This window comes from Panonychus citri, unplaced genomic scaffold (assembly GCF_014898815.1).
Source record: "Panonychus citri isolate SS breed McGregor unplaced genomic scaffold, ASM1489881v1 Contig00141, whole genome shotgun sequence".
Classification (NCBI taxonomy): Eukaryota; Metazoa; Arthropoda; class Arachnida; order Trombidiformes; family Tetranychidae; genus Panonychus; species Panonychus citri.
In genome coordinates, this window is record NW_026515546.1 from 3773071 (window position 1) to 3791448 (window position 18378).

The 18378-nt window shown below is 32.4% G+C and overlaps 8 protein-coding genes and 1 non-coding gene across 9 annotated transcripts; 5 read left to right on the top strand and 4 right to left on the bottom strand.

Moving 5' to 3' along the window:
• The first annotated feature begins 57 nt into the window (after nucleotides 1-57).
• Nucleotides 58-1319, top strand: LOC128395541 (probable RNA polymerase II nuclear localization protein SLC7A6OS). The gene is given in 3 exon segments (XM_053355973.1): nucleotides 58-454; nucleotides 669-894; nucleotides 896-1319. Coding segments are annotated over 3 exon segments (621 nt in total). The 5' UTR covers nucleotides 58-243; the 3' UTR covers nucleotides 1080-1319.
• A 139-nt stretch (nucleotides 1320-1458) lies between these two features.
• Nucleotides 1459-3131, top strand: LOC128395540 (coiled-coil domain-containing protein 124-like). Its single transcript, XM_053355972.1, is given in 5 exon segments — nucleotides 1459-1829; nucleotides 1832-1867; nucleotides 1870-1962; nucleotides 1965-2181; nucleotides 2270-3131. Coding segments are annotated over 5 exon segments (630 nt in total). The 5' UTR covers nucleotides 1459-1756; the 3' UTR covers nucleotides 2481-3131.
• A 939-nt stretch (nucleotides 3132-4070) lies between these two features.
• Nucleotides 4071-7371, top strand: LOC128395526 (phosphatidylinositol 3,4,5-trisphosphate 3-phosphatase TPTE2-like). The gene is given in 6 exon segments (XM_053355959.1): nucleotides 4071-4215; nucleotides 5291-5610; nucleotides 5751-5864; nucleotides 6066-6463; nucleotides 6466-6519; nucleotides 6612-7371. Coding segments are annotated over 6 exon segments (1536 nt in total). The 5' UTR covers nucleotides 4071-4191; the 3' UTR covers nucleotides 7238-7371.
• LOC128395537 (iron-sulfur cluster co-chaperone protein HscB-like) lies at nucleotides 7036-9333 on the bottom strand. The gene is made up of 6 exons (XM_053355969.1): nucleotides 9220-9333; nucleotides 8885-9109; nucleotides 8600-8807; nucleotides 8400-8520; nucleotides 7956-8309; nucleotides 7036-7181 (listed from the first exon to the last, which is right to left on the bottom strand). Exons 2-5 carry the CDS (start codon nucleotides 9091-9093, stop codon nucleotides 8065-8067), a joined length of 783 nt encoding a protein of 260 aa, XP_053211944.1. The 5' UTR covers nucleotides 9094-9109; nucleotides 9220-9333; the 3' UTR covers nucleotides 7036-7181; nucleotides 7956-8064.
• Nucleotides 7700-7768, bottom strand: LOC128395861 (small nucleolar RNA SNORD31). The gene has a single exon (XR_008326738.1). It is a non-coding gene; the product is annotated as a small nucleolar RNA SNORD31 (small nucleolar RNA).
• A 75-nt stretch (nucleotides 9334-9408) lies between the features above and the next one.
• On the top strand, nucleotides 9409-11343 carry LOC128395531 (nucleoporin p54-like). The gene is made up of 3 exons (XM_053355963.1): nucleotides 9409-9563; nucleotides 9791-10014; nucleotides 10112-11343. The coding sequence occupies exons 2-3, from the start codon at nucleotides 10000-10002 to the stop codon at nucleotides 11210-11212; spliced, it is 1116 nt and encodes a 371-aa protein (XP_053211938.1). The 5' UTR covers nucleotides 9409-9563; nucleotides 9791-9999; the 3' UTR covers nucleotides 11213-11343.
• Nucleotides 11344-11513: 170 nt separating this feature from the next.
• On the bottom strand, nucleotides 11514-13778 carry LOC128395524 (dihydropyrimidinase-like). Its single transcript, XM_053355956.1, has 2 exons — nucleotides 13592-13778; nucleotides 11514-13410 (listed from the first exon to the last, which is right to left on the bottom strand). The coding sequence occupies exons 1-2, from the start codon at nucleotides 13693-13695 to the stop codon at nucleotides 11673-11675; spliced, it is 1842 nt and encodes a 613-aa protein (XP_053211931.1). The 5' UTR covers nucleotides 13696-13778; the 3' UTR covers nucleotides 11514-11672.
• A 229-nt stretch (nucleotides 13779-14007) lies between these two features.
• On the top strand, nucleotides 14008-16933 carry LOC128395119 (polynucleotide 5'-hydroxyl-kinase nol9-like). Its single transcript, XM_053355521.1, is given in 5 exon segments — nucleotides 14008-14579; nucleotides 14767-14798; nucleotides 14880-15329; nucleotides 15331-15431; nucleotides 15525-16933. Coding segments are annotated over 5 exon segments (2250 nt in total). The 5' UTR covers nucleotides 14008-14189; the 3' UTR covers nucleotides 16802-16933.
• Nucleotides 16751-18358, bottom strand: LOC128395532 (biotin--protein ligase-like). Its single transcript, XM_053355964.1, has 2 exons — nucleotides 17633-18358; nucleotides 16751-17411 (listed from the first exon to the last, which is right to left on the bottom strand). Exons 1-2 carry the CDS (start codon nucleotides 18246-18248, stop codon nucleotides 16936-16938), a joined length of 1092 nt encoding a protein of 363 aa, XP_053211939.1. The 5' UTR covers nucleotides 18249-18358; the 3' UTR covers nucleotides 16751-16935.
• Nucleotides 18359-18378: the final 20 nt, after the last annotated feature.

Consider the following 18378-nt stretch of genomic DNA (forward strand, 5'->3'; position numbering starts at 1 on the left):
TATCGACCAATTGCCATTTGTTTTCTTTTTCTATCAAAGAGACTTTTAAATACGCGGTTACAATTATTGAGAATTTAATTTAATTCTATTTGGTTTAAATTGTTTGGTTTCTGGAGAATTTTAGTTTATAATTTGATCGAGCAACAGTTTGTCTTAATTTGTCCAAATTTGTCCGATTGTGATTCTTTTGGTTGAGTAACTTTTCTCTTAAAAATTGGAGAAAACAAGAAATAGAAACAAAAAATGTCCAGTGAATGTGGTCCAAGGTATTTAAGAGTTAAACGTAAATCTGATGAGGATCCATGTTACTCTTCAAGACAATATAAACGATGTAAGTTTGTTGCATCAGTGAAAACAACCTTATTACAAGATGTTCTCAAAGTAATTAACAATCAGAACATTCAAGATGCTGATATAATCGATGTTAATCAGACTGTTGGTGAACATGACGAAGGTAAATTTTTACTTGTTCCTTTTATTTTCTTCTCAATGTTATTTTGTTTATTCTTTTTCTTTTCCTATAACCTTTTAACTATCATAATTAATATTCTATTTCTCTTAATTTGAATCATTCTAATTGACTGTATTTTCTAATGTTATTGTGTTTTTTGTTCTATTCTTTTCTCCCATTTTGTTGTTGATATCTTTGTTTCTACATTTCCATCTAGATGAAGCACAACACAGAGAGCTAAGTGAAGAAGATTCAACCTTCCGTGGATTTGTTTATGACATTTATTGTCTACAAGATTTGGATAATAATTTGTACAGTGTAAATGAAGAAGATGAAGAGTCCGATAATGATTCAAATGATGAAAATAATCCTCGTAATGATTATCCAGATGAAGAAAGTTATGATTTTAATGAGTTAAATTATTATCAGGATTGGCAAGATGAAGGATTACAGATTACGAGAAAAATTTGATGATTTTACCATGAAGGGAAGAGGTGATGAAGATGAAACTTCCAGTGAAGATTCACTTTCTCGTAATTGTGATGATGAAGCTGATGATGGTGATGATTTTGATCCAGACAAGGTTGATGTACCTTTTAGTAGAGGATTAAACAAAACCACAATTTAATTCTATTCATCAAAATCAAAATATCTTCCTCATCTTCTTCTTACCTTTGCATCTCTCTCTCTCTCTCTCTCTCTCTCTTTCTCTCTCCATATCTTCTTATATCTTCTGTATACTATCAATATTATACATTCTATGTATAATAATAATGATATATTTTCTCCTCTCCAATTTGATATCTCCCAAATTTAATGAAACAATTTTGTGAAATGATCATAATTAAACAAATTACAAATGTGAAAATCAATTTGTTTACCATTTCTAAATGGTTACATTGATTTAACATTATAACTGCACAACAACAAGACAAACTTCAGAGTCAAATCAAACCTCTGAAGTTCACTTAACCATACTAACCAATTTTCTAACAATCAATAACTAATTTGATAAACATAATTTTCTCTAATTGTAATTAAATTAAAAACAATTCATTGGAACCGCCAATTTAAGGTTGCATCATTTACCTTCCATCACTATAGAAACCCTTTAAAACGATCATATGTTTTTTTTGTTTTCTTTGCAGTTTTTTTTCTGTTGATTTAACTGATTCTTTTCTTTCTCTTCTCTTCTTTTTATAATTCAATGGTTTTATCTTCGCTTTGTGGTTGATTTTGTTTGTTTTTTCCTTCATTCTATTGGAAAGTAACCTTGTAAAAGAAAAGTGTATTTGGATTGAAAAAATGCCGAAAAAAATGGGAACCAATTCTAAGGCTGTTGAAGCTCGTGCTAGAAAAGATGAAAAGAAACGAGCTGAACACGAGAAGGTGCAAAGGAAAAGGAAGACGCTTATTGGAAGACGATGATAAACAATTAGCGAAGAAAATTCAGAGAAAGGCCGAAGCCGATAAGAAGAAAGAAGAAGCCGTCGCTAAAAAGGCTCAAAACAAGCCTTGTACGAAGAGGAAATGGCCTCGATTAAAGGGCCAAGCGGTGGAGGCGGTGGAACATCTAAAGTGACCAGAGCTGAAATCGCCTTTAAATTGGAAAATCAAAAGGTTGAAAAGCCGAAACCAAAACTGATCGAAACTCCAATTGAAGAAAATCTAAACCGAATCAACGTGGAAGGCGAAGCTCGTTCTGTAGATGAAGCAATTGCTGTTCTAAGGTGCGAATATTTATCCACTATTTTCTCTAATTTTATTCTTTTCGAATTGTTTTTCTAATTGTTTTTCGATTTCTTTTCTTCTTTCTAGTATCAAAGACGAAGAATTAGATCGACATCCAGAGAGAAGGGTTAAAGCCGCTTACAATAGTTTCGAGGAGAAAATGTTATCCAAATATAAGGAAAATCCTAATCTGCGATTATCTCAAATCAAGCAAATGGTAAAAAAAGATTGGATGAAATCTCCTGAAAATCCACTTAATCAACCACACACAGCATATAATTCATCTGGTAGGAATTAATTGTCAACCATTAATCTGCCATCACGATTATTTAATCAGCATGATAGCCTCACATTGATGACACTTTGGTTACTATGAAAACAAATTTGCTGACAATATAAATTGTTTACAAAACGAGAACAACAAAATTGTAAATTTTATGATCAATTGATTGAATAAGTGATGTGTCACCAACAATTAACAATTTACTGAATTGTCCATCAATTTGACTGGAAAGAAACACAAAGTGAACATTAATTTGAATTGTCAAATCAACCGATTGAAAACAACAATCATAATATTTGTATTGAAGAATTGATATTTTCCTAATTCTCAATGATTTTCACAATTTCATTTTTTTCTTCTTGATTGTCAATTTAAAGTTTGTTGTTTTCTAAATCAAATTATCACAACAACAATACAACATTGTACAAAATGTGCTTTTTCTCAATTGTAACTATTAATTGTATTTTGATTAATGATCGATTGAACAATCAAAGGGAGAAATCAACTCACCCAAGAAATAATTTTCTCTCCATGTTATTAACAGAAAATGTTATCATTTAGTTAATTGTCAATCTCTGGTTAATGTTGATCTCTTTTTATTTTTGCTGATCAACAGGTGAATTAATCAACATGATAATCAAAGTGAAAGATTTATATTGTGTAAATTAAAGGGTGGAATTGATGAGATAACAATTACCACTGATTGTGACCCATTAATTGTTGCTTTTTGTTAATCATTCCAATTGTGATAATCACTTTTAAAAGAGAGAGACAACAATCAGCTGAACATTGAAATTGAACAATTAAATGATGATAATATAGTAAATTGAGATGTTCCTATTTTTCATTGATGGTAAAAAATGTTGCCAAAAATATTTAATTGTTAACAATTAATCAAATTGGCAGTTGTTTAAATCTAATTGTAAACTCAAAGCTCAATGAACAATTTCAGTTGATCAACAAAAGGGAAACAAAAAAAAAGTCAAGTGTCAACAAAAACAATCAACAAATTGTGACAATCATCATGATCCCTGATTATTATTATGTGACTTTTAATTATCCACCTCTAACCAAAGATAATCAACTCAATTAATCATTTCAACCATAACAACAATCAAGTCTATTGTGACAAAATTAATTATCCAACTAGATTTAAACAATATTGTTATTAACCCTTCGGTATATAAACAAATTGATTGTCGATCCAAACACAATCAACTGATTCATTGAACTTGAGGTTAATTGTTGTAAATTGAACTTATAATTAGTAGAAATCCCAACAATCCAATAAAATCTAAATTGTTGATTGATTCTAAATTGGATGAAAAAGAAAAGTAAACAACCTTGAGAAACGATTAACCTGAACAACGAACAATTAACTGATTGATTACTTACCAATATATTCTTGATTATCATCATCATCTATTTACATCAATCGATGCAAAGATTAACAATCATAATTAAGTTGAAAAAGAAAATTAAAAGAAACCAAATTGTAAAAGTGAATAAAAAATAATAACAATTCGTCAGTTTATCTTGAGGAACAACAATAACAATGGAGATTCCCAATGAAACTAATTCAGAGAGAATTGAAAATTTCAATTCTCCATCAACATCGATCACCTCATCTTCCTCATCATGTTCATCCTCATCTTCACCAAATGTTATCAATTCAATTCCGGTTATCAAATCATCAGAATCATCATCAGTTCCTCAGGTAGTCATCATGAATCCTTGTCTAGCTGGTTCGGTAAGGCGATTTATCATCTCTCTCATTTGCCCTTTTCTCTTTCTCTCTTCTCTGTCTATTTTTCATCTTCTTCTTTTTTGTCCCTTACATCATCTTCTTCATCATCATCACCAAATTCAATTTCATCTTTAGAAAAAAAGCTAATTCTTCTATTCTCCCTCTTTTTTATCTTCTCTTTGTCTCTGTCTTTTTTTTATTTTCTTTTTTTTCTCTAATCTTTGTCTCTCTCTCTCTCTCTTTTCTGTTTCTTTCTCTGATTCATGTCGCTGGTTCTCTCTCACTTTGGCCTGCAATTGAAACAAAAAACACCCATCAACAAATTCTCTATCAACTGTGTTAATTACTCTTCTAATCAACTTCCTAAACTGTTTTTCTGTCACAATTCAAATTTGTCTCTTCAAATCAACGGAACAACAACAAAAAACCACCTACATTAATCCTCTTCATCTAATCGGAAATTATCATCATCATGGTTCATAATCTTAATCATTTGTCAACAATTTGGTTACTTTGTGATTTTTGATTCATTTGGAAAACAATGTCTCTCTCTTAAAACTGTGATAATCTCTAATCCTTGATTACCAAACTTCTTAATCTCCATTTGTTTCCCTCTACTTGTTGATTATTCTCTCTCTCTCTCCAATTGTTTTTCTCCATGTTAATGACCATTGGAATTATTTTAAATTCTAATCTTTTCTATTATAAATTGCCATCATCATCTTCATACTTTTCTCTCTCACATAATCACCTTTTTATCTATTGATTCACCTTTTGTTTATCAACATCATCTCTCCATTTTGTTGATTTGGTCTCTCTCTCTCTCTTTCTCTTCCTTCATCTTTTCTCATCCGTCAACGTTTCAAAATCTCTTCTTGTTTTCTACTTTTTTTTGGAAAAAAAATTCTATTCTATTCTCTTCTCTCTCTCCCCTGAATATATCATCTTTATCTTCTTCATAATATTCTGGTTCCTTTGTTCCTCATCTGGTTATTGTTTTCTCTTCCATTTTCTTCTGTCATAAACTGTCTCTCTCTCTCTCTCTCTCTCTCTCTCTCTCTTGATTCCATTGAATCAGCAGCCAATCAACACCATGGGCAAAGGTGACATGGATGAATCTCTAGTCTCCAATGAGGCTATTCCAACAACCAAATACGAAGAGCTTTCCAATCTTGTCCAGACCCGATCATCTGTACGTGATAAACTTTACCGATTAGTACAAAATATTTTCTTCCGTTTAGCCACTTTAATCTTAATCATAATCGATTGTATTCTAACGGTGGTTGATCTTTCCCTTGGAAACAAAGAGGAATCACTTCAGAGCTCCATTGACACCGTTGTCTTAATTTTCGCCATCATTTTTTGCATTGAAGTTTGTCTTCGTATCTACGCCATCGGGTAAGTCTTACAACCTTTTTCTTAATTGCAGTTAGTCATCAACCTCGATTAATGATCATCTTGATCACTTTCACTTTTTTTTCTTTCGTTGTCTAAATTTCATCATCTCTCTTTTATTTTTTTTCCCATTGCGCCATTAGGGTGGATCATTTTTTCATCGATTGGTACAATTGTGTTGATTTCGTAATTATCATAATGAGCTTTATGATAACATGTATTTATATCATCATTCACATGAGCAACAATTTCGCTAAGTAAGTAAAATATTATAGTTACATTAGATTTAATTGATTTGATATAACACAATCAGTGATTATCAATTGATCAAGGGTTAACCATGAATTGATTGTTGCTGCTTTTTAAATGTTTGTTTATCAATTGAACACTCCTCTTACTCTAATTTTTTTTTCATTATCATTCTGATTAATCTTGATTTTTTTTCCTATTTCCATTAGATTGATTATATTGGCTCGATTAATTCGAGTAATGGTTCTGGTTCGATTGTTTCGTGTTGTCACTGAACCTAAAAATATTCAGAAAGGTGTTCGCTTGGTTGTCTCTGAAAATAAGCGACGATATCGAGGTGATGGTTTCGATCTTGATTTAACTTATATTACACCTCGAGTAATTGGAATGTCCTTCCCATCATCTGGATCTTGGGCTTTCTATCGTAATCATATTAAGGATGTCGCTCGATTCTTTGATTCTAAACATGGTCCTGATAATTTTAAGATTTACAATTTATGTTCTGAGAAAAGTTATGATGTCAACTATTTCCATGGTAGAGTTGCACGTTATCCAATCGACGATCATAATGTACCTACATTGGAACAGATGATGAGATTTGTCGAAGATGTAAAGAATGGCTTGGACAAGATGAGAAGAACGTAATTGCCGCTCATTGTAAAGGTAATTAGAAAAATTCAATTTGATTGTTTGTAGAAGGAGAACTAATATTGTATACATTTCTTTTTGCTTCTCTACTTATGGTTCACTCAAAGGTGGAAAGGGTCGGACTGGAACAATGATCTGCGCTTGGTTGATTTACAATGGACATTTCGATGAGTGTAAAGAGGTTCTAGAATATTTTGCCGATAGACGGACTGATACATCGGTGGGGAAAAAGTACCAAGGAGTGGAAACACCAAGTCAAGCTCGTTACATTGAATATTTCAGTCGTATTATCAATCAAATGAATGGTAAACTACCGGTTGAAGGTAAAACTGTCAATCTTAAGAGTATCAGTATTGAAGGTTTATCAACGATCGGTGCTGGTGATGGTTCAGATTTAAGTGCTTCCATTATGATTGACAGATCGGAAACGTTTAATTTAGACTTTGGTACGGAAACTAATTGCACCGCTTTCTATAATAAACCCGAAGATATACTCATTATTACACCGAAAAATTGTCCATCTTTAAAAGGTGATGTTAGAATTAAATTTAATTGTCGTTCGAAAAGTGTTCCTAGGGCATATGAAGATTGTGCCTTCTATTTTTGGTTTAATTGTAATTTTATCGAAGGTAATAGTTTATCTTTAATCCGTTCCGATGTTGATAATCCTCATAAATCTAAAACATGGAAAATTTATACAGAAAAATTCAGAATTATTTGTAATTTTGATTGAGAAAATTTTTCTATTATTACTATTACTATATTCTAATAAGAGAGATTAATTAATTTATTTTTTAAAATTTCTCAAAATGAGAAATAATCAAATTTGTTTACTTCGCAATAAAATGAAAGAAATTAAAATTTTAACTAATGTATCACAATTAAAAAATTGAAAAGAATCAAAATTAACATTAAATTGTGAAAACTTTTCCATTAAATGTTATGAAACAAAAAAACACGTCAACAATTAACATTAGATTGTCGATGATAATTTTTTACAATTAAGTTAATTACATGTAAGAAGATGATGAGATGATTATTACATGAAAATTAAATGAGCAACTTTCATGACAATTAAAGTAAAAGAGGAAAACAATTAAAACGAAAAGCTTCAGAACCAAATTTGGAAAAAGTCGAAATGGTTAAAGCAATTTAGATAAAAGTAAAGATGATTAACTAATTGCAAGAAATCAACGTCTAATCAGAATAATACCGATTCATCAAACTAATCAGTCTGGGGCGGTATCTTAATCATCATTTAGACGCAGGTTTGAACCCAACACCTTGGGTGAAGGCGATGGGTAACTCAACCGATGGAGCTAAGGATAGACTCCCGGAGAAGTGAGTGATTAAAGGTAATTTAAAGTGATCTGAGGTTTGGAATTTAGTTAATTGTTGATTTAATGGGAGTTTTACTTGTTGTTAAAGGTAATTGATAGTAATTAACTTACGCTTCGTTTGCTTTTTGATGGTGTCCAACTCTTTCAATGGTCTCACTTTTTCTTCTTCTCTAATGATTTCATGTTTTGGTGATTTTTTGATTTTCTTTCCTTTTTTTTCTTATTCTTTTTCGGTTATTTTATCTAATATGTTGACGTAGAATTTTAATTTGTTCAGTGATAATTCAACTTCTTTCAGGGTATTCGATTGGAATCCTTTTGATACATTGTTCACCAATGTGTTCACTTTTTTTTCTACATCAGCTCTTATTTTCTGTAGGTCTTGGATCTCTGATTCAATAACTGCTTCGTTGATTGTTAACATTTCTTCAAGAAATTCTGGATCCATGATATAATTACCATCAACTGAGAGAGAAAGAGAGAGAGAGAGAGAGAGAGATTAATGTCAGAAAGCTTGGAAATTTCAAAGAAAATATAAAATAGTTAATGGCTAACTTTCTTCTCGGTGATTTCCTTTTAATTGTAACAAGTAGATTCCTCTCTCGTAGGGGTTAATTAAAACTCTATAAGCTTTGTTGACATAAGTTGATAGATCCATTGAAATTTGTTGATCTTTCTAATGATTAAATGAAATAATGATCAGAATAAATTAGCTCCTTATTTGAAAGCTGAATTTTTGCAAAAAAAAAACTCACTTCAGGACGATTGGTAAATTTGTCAGGGTGAAGAATCCACTGGAGATTTAAGTATTTCTTTCTAATTTGAGAAATATCAACATCATATGTGACAAATTGATCAAATATTGTAAAATAATTAATCCTTTGGTCACCTAATTGTGGAGCTAAGCAATTGGAACAGCTGATTGATAGACTACGATTAACAATTTTATCTCCACACTGCCAACTAGAGACAAAGAATTTTTGTTAAAAATATTAACAGATTATCCATGGTGGTCTATTATTATTCCTTCAGTAATTTACCATTTAATCTCCCTTAAATCAGAAAATAATTTACTAATCAATGGACGGGGCAAAATCCTTGAATCAAGAAGCCGAGAAGTGTCTTGATTAACCGAGGCCAAAGTAAACCACTTGAGATCATAATAGTCACTGGAAGGTCGAGTTAAACCATTAATAGTTCCAAATCTTTTGACAATATTTGTGATACAATTAGATTGTTTTCTAATCATAACTAAAGAAAAAAATCTGCAAATGAGAAAAAAAGCAGAAAACATTAAATCAACAATTAGAATCCAAATTAAACGAAACCAATTCACCTTAACAACACAACTATAAATGTAAACAACAACACTTACGTTTGTAGGATTAATCTAATCACTTAAATCAACCAGACAGAAACAATTAACATTACAACACTTGGCTCAACGTGTTGGAAATTAAATTTAATCTAAAGGAAATTAAATTAATTAGAACAATTAATTAAACCGACGAATTAAAATTTCACCTCAATTATGAATTCCAATTGAAAGATAAACACAAAAAGAGGAAAAAAGAGAAAAACCGCCAAAAGAAATTCAAATATCCACCAGTTTATTTTCTGTTCTTTGATCGGATTAACAAAATTGTCTCTCTTTTAATTGTTTACTAAACGTGTTTTAATTAGTTTAATTAATTTTTTCTTCTTCAATTAAATTACCAGGTAAGTTGTCGCCATTAAAATGTTACCATTTTCTTTGGAAAAATTATATTCTATCAAAATCTATTTGATTTTCTTTGGTTCGGTTTTGGTTAACATGTTGTTTCCATATTCAAGCTTTTATCCTATTCCTTTATTTTGTTAATCCTTTTTATTTTTCTCTTTTCTACCTTTAATTAATTAAATCTTTCATTTGTATTGTGTTTTTATTTTCTCGCTTGTTCCTTTAGATTGGTGTTTTACCTTTAGGTTACTTGGATCTTTTCATCTACCTTTGGTTTACCGATTGTTTTGTCTCCATTCTGTTTGGGTGGTTTGCCTATTGTTACCAAGCGTTGGAATATAATTTTCTTCATTGTTTATTATTTGATCTTTGATTTTAATCACTTTTCGTGCCAATTATAGTTTAATATTCCAAATCTTGATAGCCTAAATCAATATGGATACTAATCAGGTGAGATTCAGTTTATATTATCCAAGTGGTTTTGTGTATTTAACTAATATTTTCTTGTGTTTCGGTTTTGTCTATGGTGGAATTTAATTTTACTCAGCCGAGTGTTTTCAATCCTAAAATGTTCAATGATGAAAGAGATCAAGTTCTTGGACTATTTAATAAACTACAAGCTTATTGGGGAACTGGTAAAGCTTTTTACATGCAAGGTCAAGCTCCAATTGACCTGAATCAACATCAACCCAACCATAGATTTAAAGCTATTGGATATTCAAAGATTAAATCTGAAGAAAGTAATGAATTCAAATTTGGTGTGGTGATCAGTATGGAAGGAGGTGAAAGTCAAATGAATACTGCGATTCTACAATATGAGAATAATTTAAAAGGTATTTTCGGTCAAACCTATGGACCTAAAGTTGAGGCTACCAAAATATTACCTGATAATAAGGCGATGCTAATGATCACAGTTACCGATATGTCGACCAACCTTAAATTACCAGCTAGACAAATTATACTTTTCCTTAATCAGATGAATGTTAAAATGCAGCTACCCAATGTTTTCCAGAATAAATTCTGTCAGTTGGTACCTTTACACCCTCCCTCGAAACAAGAAATCGACGAATATCTGAAAGTTGTACCCGCTGGTATTGATGAGCTTCTTTGGAATCAAGCAAAACTTAACAATCCTGATGCTGAGAAATTTATTCCAGTTCCATTGATTGGATTTGCCGCTCTTAATGAACGTTTTAAATTACAAGAGCAAGAAGTTCATCAACAACGGATACAATTAAAGTTAATCATGGATGAGATAGAAAATATAACCAAAAGTATCGCTGTGATGAAAGTTCTAATCGAAGAATGTAAACGAAAAAATGTTCTACTCTCCAATCGAGTTTTATCTCTAATGGTTCATCAGATGATTAAAAGACGACGGTTTTATCCTGTTCAAGCTCATGAAGATCAATTAAGAGCTAAACTTGAAGACCTGCAGCGTGACATAAATGAACAGGGAAAATTAAAGGCCAATCTTAATGATTTAATGTTGAAGTTAAAGCAACTCCAAAATCATCAGATTACTCCCTCATTCTCAATTGATGAAAATCTTCTTAAAGATGTTAAATTTCACCTTTCACAGGAACAGGAAGCTATTCAACATCTCCTTGGAATAGTTAAAAGTTTACCCAAAAAAACGCAAACATAAATTTCCAACATCATGTTAATCTCCCTGCCCTTGTTTTCCAATTATGATGATCGTTAATCATCTCCGATCCATTGACTGTTCATGTTGTAAACAAAAAACGAAAAAAAAAACTTGCTATTATTAATTTCTAATTACTCTGCCTGGTCCTTGACCATGTTTTTTTCAGTTATAACGCGAATAGATCACGATAATTGTGATTTTGTGTAATAATCAAACATGATTTTAATGCGAATTAAGTTGAATAAGATTTTAGACTTTGAGAGAACAAAGGAATTAGAAAGGAAATATTAACTTGTTGAACTTTTTTTGTTCTAAAGACAAAAAAAGAGTAACATTTAAAATTGGTTAAAGATCAATTGGTTTTTTGATTTTGAAAGAATTTTTTTTTGGTGTTAATTGCCTCCAATTAGAGACCAAGGTTTAAAAATTATAAAGATGAATGATAAAGTTATCCTTTGGTTTAGAAGATTCCACTTGAACGTCCACCGGGTGGATTGTGAACTCTAATGGCTGTTCTTTTAGCTGAGTCATCAAATTGTTCACCCGTGAACTTGAAACTTGAATCTTGTTGATTGCGAACTCCACTTCGAGTTCTAGACGAATGGAAATTCATGCCTGAAGCTCCAGAGCTTGCGGTTGATAGGGCAGGTGAAGGAGGTCCGGTTGTGGGAATGGTTTCAAAGTCATTCGATTTGGTTGAGATGACCGGTGGCTCGATGCTGATTGGATTAAGTTTTATGCTGCTGGGGTTTGCTGTTGCTCCATTGTTACTGGTTAAATTGCTGCTATTGGATACGTTTGCTTGACCGGCTGGTCTAAGGGTTTCAGGTCGCTCAGATCGGTCAACCTTAACTGGTCCCATATTACGCTCTCGGTTACGCATTCTTTCATAAAGTATTGTGGGGAAAGGTGGACATTCAACATATCGTCCCTTTCCTTGCGAAACATGAATCGATCCATCTTCATCAAGAGCTACCACACCTTGTGAGATGACCACAATTGGGCCAAATTCAACCTGTAAACCTTCAAACACGTTAAAGTCCACTCGTGATTGATGAGTTTCTGCTTTGATGACTCGTGGCTTTTTACCCCAAATAACAATATCAGCATCCGAACCAACAGCGATTCTACCCTTTCGTGGATAAATATTGAAAATTTTAGCTGCATTTGCACTTGTTACGGCAACAAATCGAGTTGGATCCATTTTACCGGTTCGAACTCCTTTCTCCCAAACAACCATTAATCGCTCCTCAATTCCATTGACACCATTGGGAATCTTAGTAAAATTATCTTTACCCATTGCCTTTTGTTGTGCAGAAAAGACAATGTGATCTGATCCAACAACATCAAGAACTCCGGCAGCAAGAGCGTTAACTAATCCTTCGGGAGTGGTTCGGTCTGGTCGTAGAGGTGGTGACATTACATGACCGGCAGCATGTTGCCAACATCGATTGTAGTAATGGATTCCATCAGTACCAATGGCCGAGGCAAGAGTTTCACCAATGACAAGTACACCACGAGATCGCGCTCGATTAACTTCTTCAGCTGCCGATTTACTCATTACATGAACAATGTAAAGAGGACATTGAACATGATGAGCTAAAACGGATGCCCGATGAACAGCTTCAGCTTCAAGATCTTCAGGGCGAGATTGAAGATGACCTTCAGGTCCATTGACACCCATTTGAAGAAGCTTTTTAGCAAGAAAATCAATTAGATGACCATTTTCAGCATGAACTTTGGGAACGGCTCCAATTTTCTTACAACAGTCAAAAAGTTTAATTAATTCATGATCTTCCAACATAAGGGTATCTTTATAAGCCATAAAAGCCTTGAAACAATTGACACCTTTCTGTCGAACCAGAGTTTCCAATTCTTTATCAGTTGAACCATCTTTCCATTTAGTGATTGCCAAATGAAGACCATAATCACAACAAGATTTACTATCAGCAATCGAACGATACTTTTCAAACAATTGGGTAGGCGAAAGATTAGTATCAAGGGGAGTGTCAAAAATACAAGTAGTTCCACCGGCAAGGGCAGCCCGAGTTCCAGCATAAAAATCATCCATTGACTGAGCGCCCATGAAACTACCCTCCAAATGGGTATGTGGATCAATACCACCAGGAATAACAAAGTGACCCTTAGCATCGATAACCCGACATCCACCAGGAACAATGAGATTAGTTCCAATTTGCCTACGAAGAACAAAGGAAATATCAAAAAAAGATTAACTTCTCAGCAAAACAAACAAAAGACATCACATAACAATGAATAAATGGAACCTATATAACAGAAGTGAACAAAAAATCTGTTTCCATTTTTCATGAAGATGATCATTTTCATCTTATTGTCATAAATGGTTCACAATTAACTTACTTAATCAAACCATCTTCAATGAAAATATCAGCATCGAAAATGGAATCAGCGTTAACACATTTTCCCTGCCTGATGACAATACGATTTTGAGAAGAGGAATTCATTGTACAACTACAACAATCAGGTTACGAATAAAAACTGATTAGATCTTCTCACACCCAAAGAGTTCTTCTAACTCATTGAGAGTCTCAAATTGAGAGAGGCAAAAAAAAACGGACAAATACAAAAAAGAAGAGAAAATAGACAGAGAAAGAGAGAGAAAAGGTTAAAAAGAAAGAAAGAAAAACAAGTCGACTGAGTAAGAGGGAAACTGATCGTAGCCGAAGCTCTTTCGACTAACCCACCAACTCGGCTAACCCAAAGTTCTATAAAAAGAATAAAAGGGGAAACCGCCAAATTCGAATTAATCTAACCGATCACATTTTTGGTTCTCTAACGAATTTGATTAATTTCATTTCTCTCATTTGGTCTGTTTGTTTTTTTTCCGCAATTTAATTTCGTTTAATTTGATTGTTCTGTTTTTGTTTTTCATCAATTTTCTAATTAATCTCATGCTAGAAGTGATTTAATTTCTCTCTCTTCAATTTTGATCCGTGAAATGGTTTCGCTTAATAGAAAAGCTTATTGGAAACAATTAGCTCCAAGACCTTATTCATCTCTATGGATTTGGTTTGCTACACGTTCACTTAAACAACAATCACCTGATTATTTTTTACCGCATGGTTTTGGTTATACTGATGAAGATGATGTTGAAGACGAAGATGATGATTATGATGATTTATATTATACCAATGGAGATACACATGGTCCTCTTGAAAGTATTAATGATGACGAATCAATAGATTGGTTGGACTCAACATTGGCCAGTTTGGATACTTCTAATTTAGATTCTTCTAATTGTGTTGTTCAAAGTATTCCTGTTGTTGTTAACCAGTCATTACAATCAACTGTTATTAGTGACAAAGAATCAAATTCATCAAAATCAAAGGTAATTAATTATTTTATTTTCTATAATTTTTTTCTACTCTTTTTCTCTTAAAAAGCTTTTTACAACAAAGGATTAGTTTTTTTTTCTTCTTCCTTTGGTTGACTTATTTTCCTTTGGTTTTCTCTACAACATTGTCATTTATATTTTGTGAACTGTTTTGGTTCTATTAAATTTTTCTATCCTCTAGATTTCTCGTGTTAAATCTAAGGATAATAAGAGAAGAAACTAAATACTAATTCCAACAATAAGAGTGGTAAAATTTGAATGAATCGAGGAAGAAATTATTGCAACCGCCATTAGAAGGGAACTTATTACCAGGAAAACAAATGAAATTGACGATGAAACAATGAAAATATTGGCTATCAATGAATCGCATACAATTGTTGTGCTCAAGAGAAATGATAAAGGACAATTTTCAGTAATCAATGGAGATGCTAAGGTTTCCATGGTGGTTGGTTCAGTTGTTTGTGATGGTTTCACCCTGGAACCGGAAAAATCAACTCTCATATCAACAGGTTTTGGTAGTTACCAGATAGTTTTTGAACCGATTAAATTTCAATCATATCCTTCAAGGGAACATCTTATTGAAATTTTTGAAAATTCTACAATTGAAATACCAGAATCAACGAGCTCAACTATTCTTGATTATCTAACTAATCGTGATTCAAGTTTGTCCCAATGTATAATCATTTCATTCCAAAAATGGAGGTGGCCTTCATTAGCCGCTTTAAGATTATATATTCAACCGAAGTGACCTTTCCCATTGGCTTCAGGTCTCATTTACCGATATCCGATCACCTGTAGTCCAGTGGTCAGCAATGTTAAAAAGATTAGTTCAAGAGGTGAAATTGAGTAAGTAAATGATAAAAATTAATATATTCAGTACATGTACATGTATATTGTATTCATTAAATGTTTCATTCATCTTTTGTTTTTACCTTTCAGAAACTGAATCTGCCTCTTCCAGGCCAATTGATAAATCATCAACTCGAGGACCAAGAATCATCATGTTAGGTGGTGTAAATGCCGGAAAATCAAGTCTCACTCGTCACCTTTGTAATCAGATAATCAGCTCAGTTACAGATGAATCATTTATCGTTGATTGTGATCCTGGTCAATCAGAATTTTCACCTCCAGGGATAATCAATGCAGCTCGTTTACAAGATCCAATTTTATCACCACCATTTGTTAATTGTCTTCGTTTTAACAAAAATATTATCACAAGTTGTTCTGTTGCTGGTATTGGCCTTCAAAATAATCCCGATCTTTATATCTTATGTGTAAAGTACCTTTGGGAAACATTTCTCGATTCATTATCTGAAGAAGATTCTTGTAAACCAGTGATAATTAACACAATCGGTTGGACTCAAGGTCTTGGTATACATTTAATGGTTGACATATTACACATTTTCCAACCAAATTATGTTATTGAAATTAAACGACAACAAAATTGGAACGCCAAAGATAATTTCCCTTTCGATTGTAATCCTGATACTCTTAATCAATTGAATGGTTGGCTAGTTTATCAACCTCAACGAGGGTCAACTACAATTAGTGTTCAAGCAACTTCAAAGTGTTCACTTCAACCTTACCTTAATTATGACTATATTAGAATTTCAAATCAATCTAATGCCAAGAAAAATCCAGGAGAAGCTCGAAAGAATCGAATTAGAAATCAACTTGCTTATTTGTGTTTAATGGATGAAATATTGTTCAAAAGTTTATTCGAACTTGAATTGGTCTCTCTTAACCTTGAAAATCTTTATTTTCATGTTCAACACGAATTTGTTATCGATAAACATCTTATCCCCCATGTAATGAAAGATTCATGGGTTCATCTGTGTCTAATAGATAATCCTGAAAGTGATAAACAACCAATTGAAACAATCACTCAACCATCAACTTCATCAATGATCATTAATCCAACAACCTGTTCAATACCTCCAGGATTTACAGCCGCTGATGCTAATCCAACACTTTGGGAACCACCAATTAATGTTAATTTAAAGATATTACCATTTCTCCGGGAAAATAAATGCCTTGGATCAGCAATCGTACGAGATATTGATCTAATTAACAAGAAACTACTCCTATTGACACCAGAATCACCTGAAAGAATCGCTCAAATTAATTGCATTGTTAGACCACAAGGAATATTTATCCCAGAACAATTACAATTGGGTAGTAATCAATTTTTCATTGATAACCAAAAAGTGATTTAATCCAAAAATAAATATATATCAATGCAACCACTGAATAATAATTAGAGGGACATTAAAAGACCACAGGAAGCAGAAGAAAAAAAATAAAATATCCGATGAAAAAAACAATCGTCAATTGATTTTGAGCAATAATTTCACTTCTTAACAATCAAATTTTGCATCATATCAAAACGATTTCCATCAGGTTGAACGGTTAAAATTTTCCCCGTTGAATCTTCAACCAACATGAAACCATGATCATCGATGCCCTTGATGATTACTTCCTTATTATCAGCCATAAGAATCTTTTGATCAGAGTGCAACCAATGTTGAATATAAAGTTTCTTAATCATCTCAATGCCAGCTCTCTCTGTCTCTTTGATTAAATAATCAAGCTCATTTAATGTTCTAGCGATCACTTCTTCAATAGTTAATGGGGGTAAATTTTTCGTTTCAGGATAATTAGCCAGCAATTGATTTAATGGTTGAGTTGGATGGGAATTGTTAACATTGATACCACAATGAGCAACACAATGAACATCATTTCCAATCAAACTGGAAGAGACGATAATCCCACCAATCTTAACAGTTCGTCCCCAGTAAATGTCATTCGGCCATTTAAGATGTAAATCTATCGGGAAAAAAAAAAGAATAAAAAAAATAACAATAACATGAAAAACACTTCAGGTGAAAGAGAGATGAAGAAAAAAAAAATGAATCGAAAGAAGGAAAAAGTGTAAAAAAAAAATGGAAAGAAAAAACAACATACTAGACAGAATATTCTGTTGATTAGATTAATTGTTGATAATCTGTTCTTAATTTTTTGTTTTACTCTTTCTCTTAATTGTTTACCTGATTTCTCATAACCCAATTCTCTTGTTATCCCTCGGTAAATTGCTAAAGAAATCAAATGCTGAACCAAACCCAAACTTTGTCCAAGTCGAGATGAAAGTGGAATGTGACATGAGATTGAAAACATGGCGCATCCTTTAGGAGAAACCCAAAGATTTCCACTTCTTCCTCTGCCCTGAGTTTGCTGTCCAGCGACAACTATTAAACCATCAATAGAGGTCAATGGCTCCATAAGGTGAATAGTTGATGTGGTCACTTCAGAATAAACAACAGTATGACCAAAGCGAAATGATTCCAGATTAGAAAAATACCGATCAAAGTTGAATGAAGTAAAAGGTAATGAGGTAAGTGGAACATTAAATATGATTGGTATCCTCGGATGTGTTTCAATAACCTCATCACCACCATTTCCACCATTTTTGATGAAAACAGGTAAACTGGAATTACTATTAACCTCTCTAATTAACTTGTCATTTAAGCAATTATTGTAACGAGAGACACAATAAGCCGCAGTAATTGAAGGTGAAACACTTGAATCAACTGAATCTTTTTTCACACAAGAGGTAATTCGTTGGTTAGATAAAATGGAAGACATTCTTATATTAGGTTTTATCATAATAATAAATAAATTCTAAATGAAAACAATTGATCACACAATTCTAAATCTAATTAGTCTGATGTTACTAAAAAAACTAAAATCAACATTTAACTTTTTCCAAATGCAATCGAATTTGTCAATCCACCAG

Coding starts and splice junctions, on each gene's coding strand:
- LOC128395537 (XM_053355969.1), bottom strand. CDS start 9,093: ATGATTAGAAAACAATCTAATTGTATCACAAATATTGTCAAAAGATTT. Junction 8,521..8,599: donor AATTTACCAATCGTCCTGAA/GTGAGTTTTTTT, acceptor TTTAATCATTAG/AAAGATCAACAAATTTCAAT. Junction 8,310..8,399: donor AGGAAATCACCGAGAAGAAA/GTTAGCCATTAA, acceptor TTTCTCTCTCAG/TTGATGGTAATTATATCATG.
- LOC128395524 (XM_053355956.1), bottom strand. CDS start 13,695: ATGAATTCCTCTTCTCAAAATCGTATTGTCATCAGGCAGGGAAAATGT. Junction 13,411..13,591: donor ATTGAAGATGGTTTGATTAA/GTAAGTTAATTG, acceptor TGTTCTTCGTAG/GCAAATTGGAACTAATCTCA.
- LOC128395532 (XM_053355964.1), bottom strand. CDS start 18,248: ATGATAAAACCTAATATAAGAATGTCTTCCATTTTATCTAACCAACGA. Junction 17,412..17,632: donor ATTGGGTTATGAGAAATCAG/GTAAACAATTAA, acceptor TTTTCCCGATAG/ATTTACATCTTAAATGGCCG.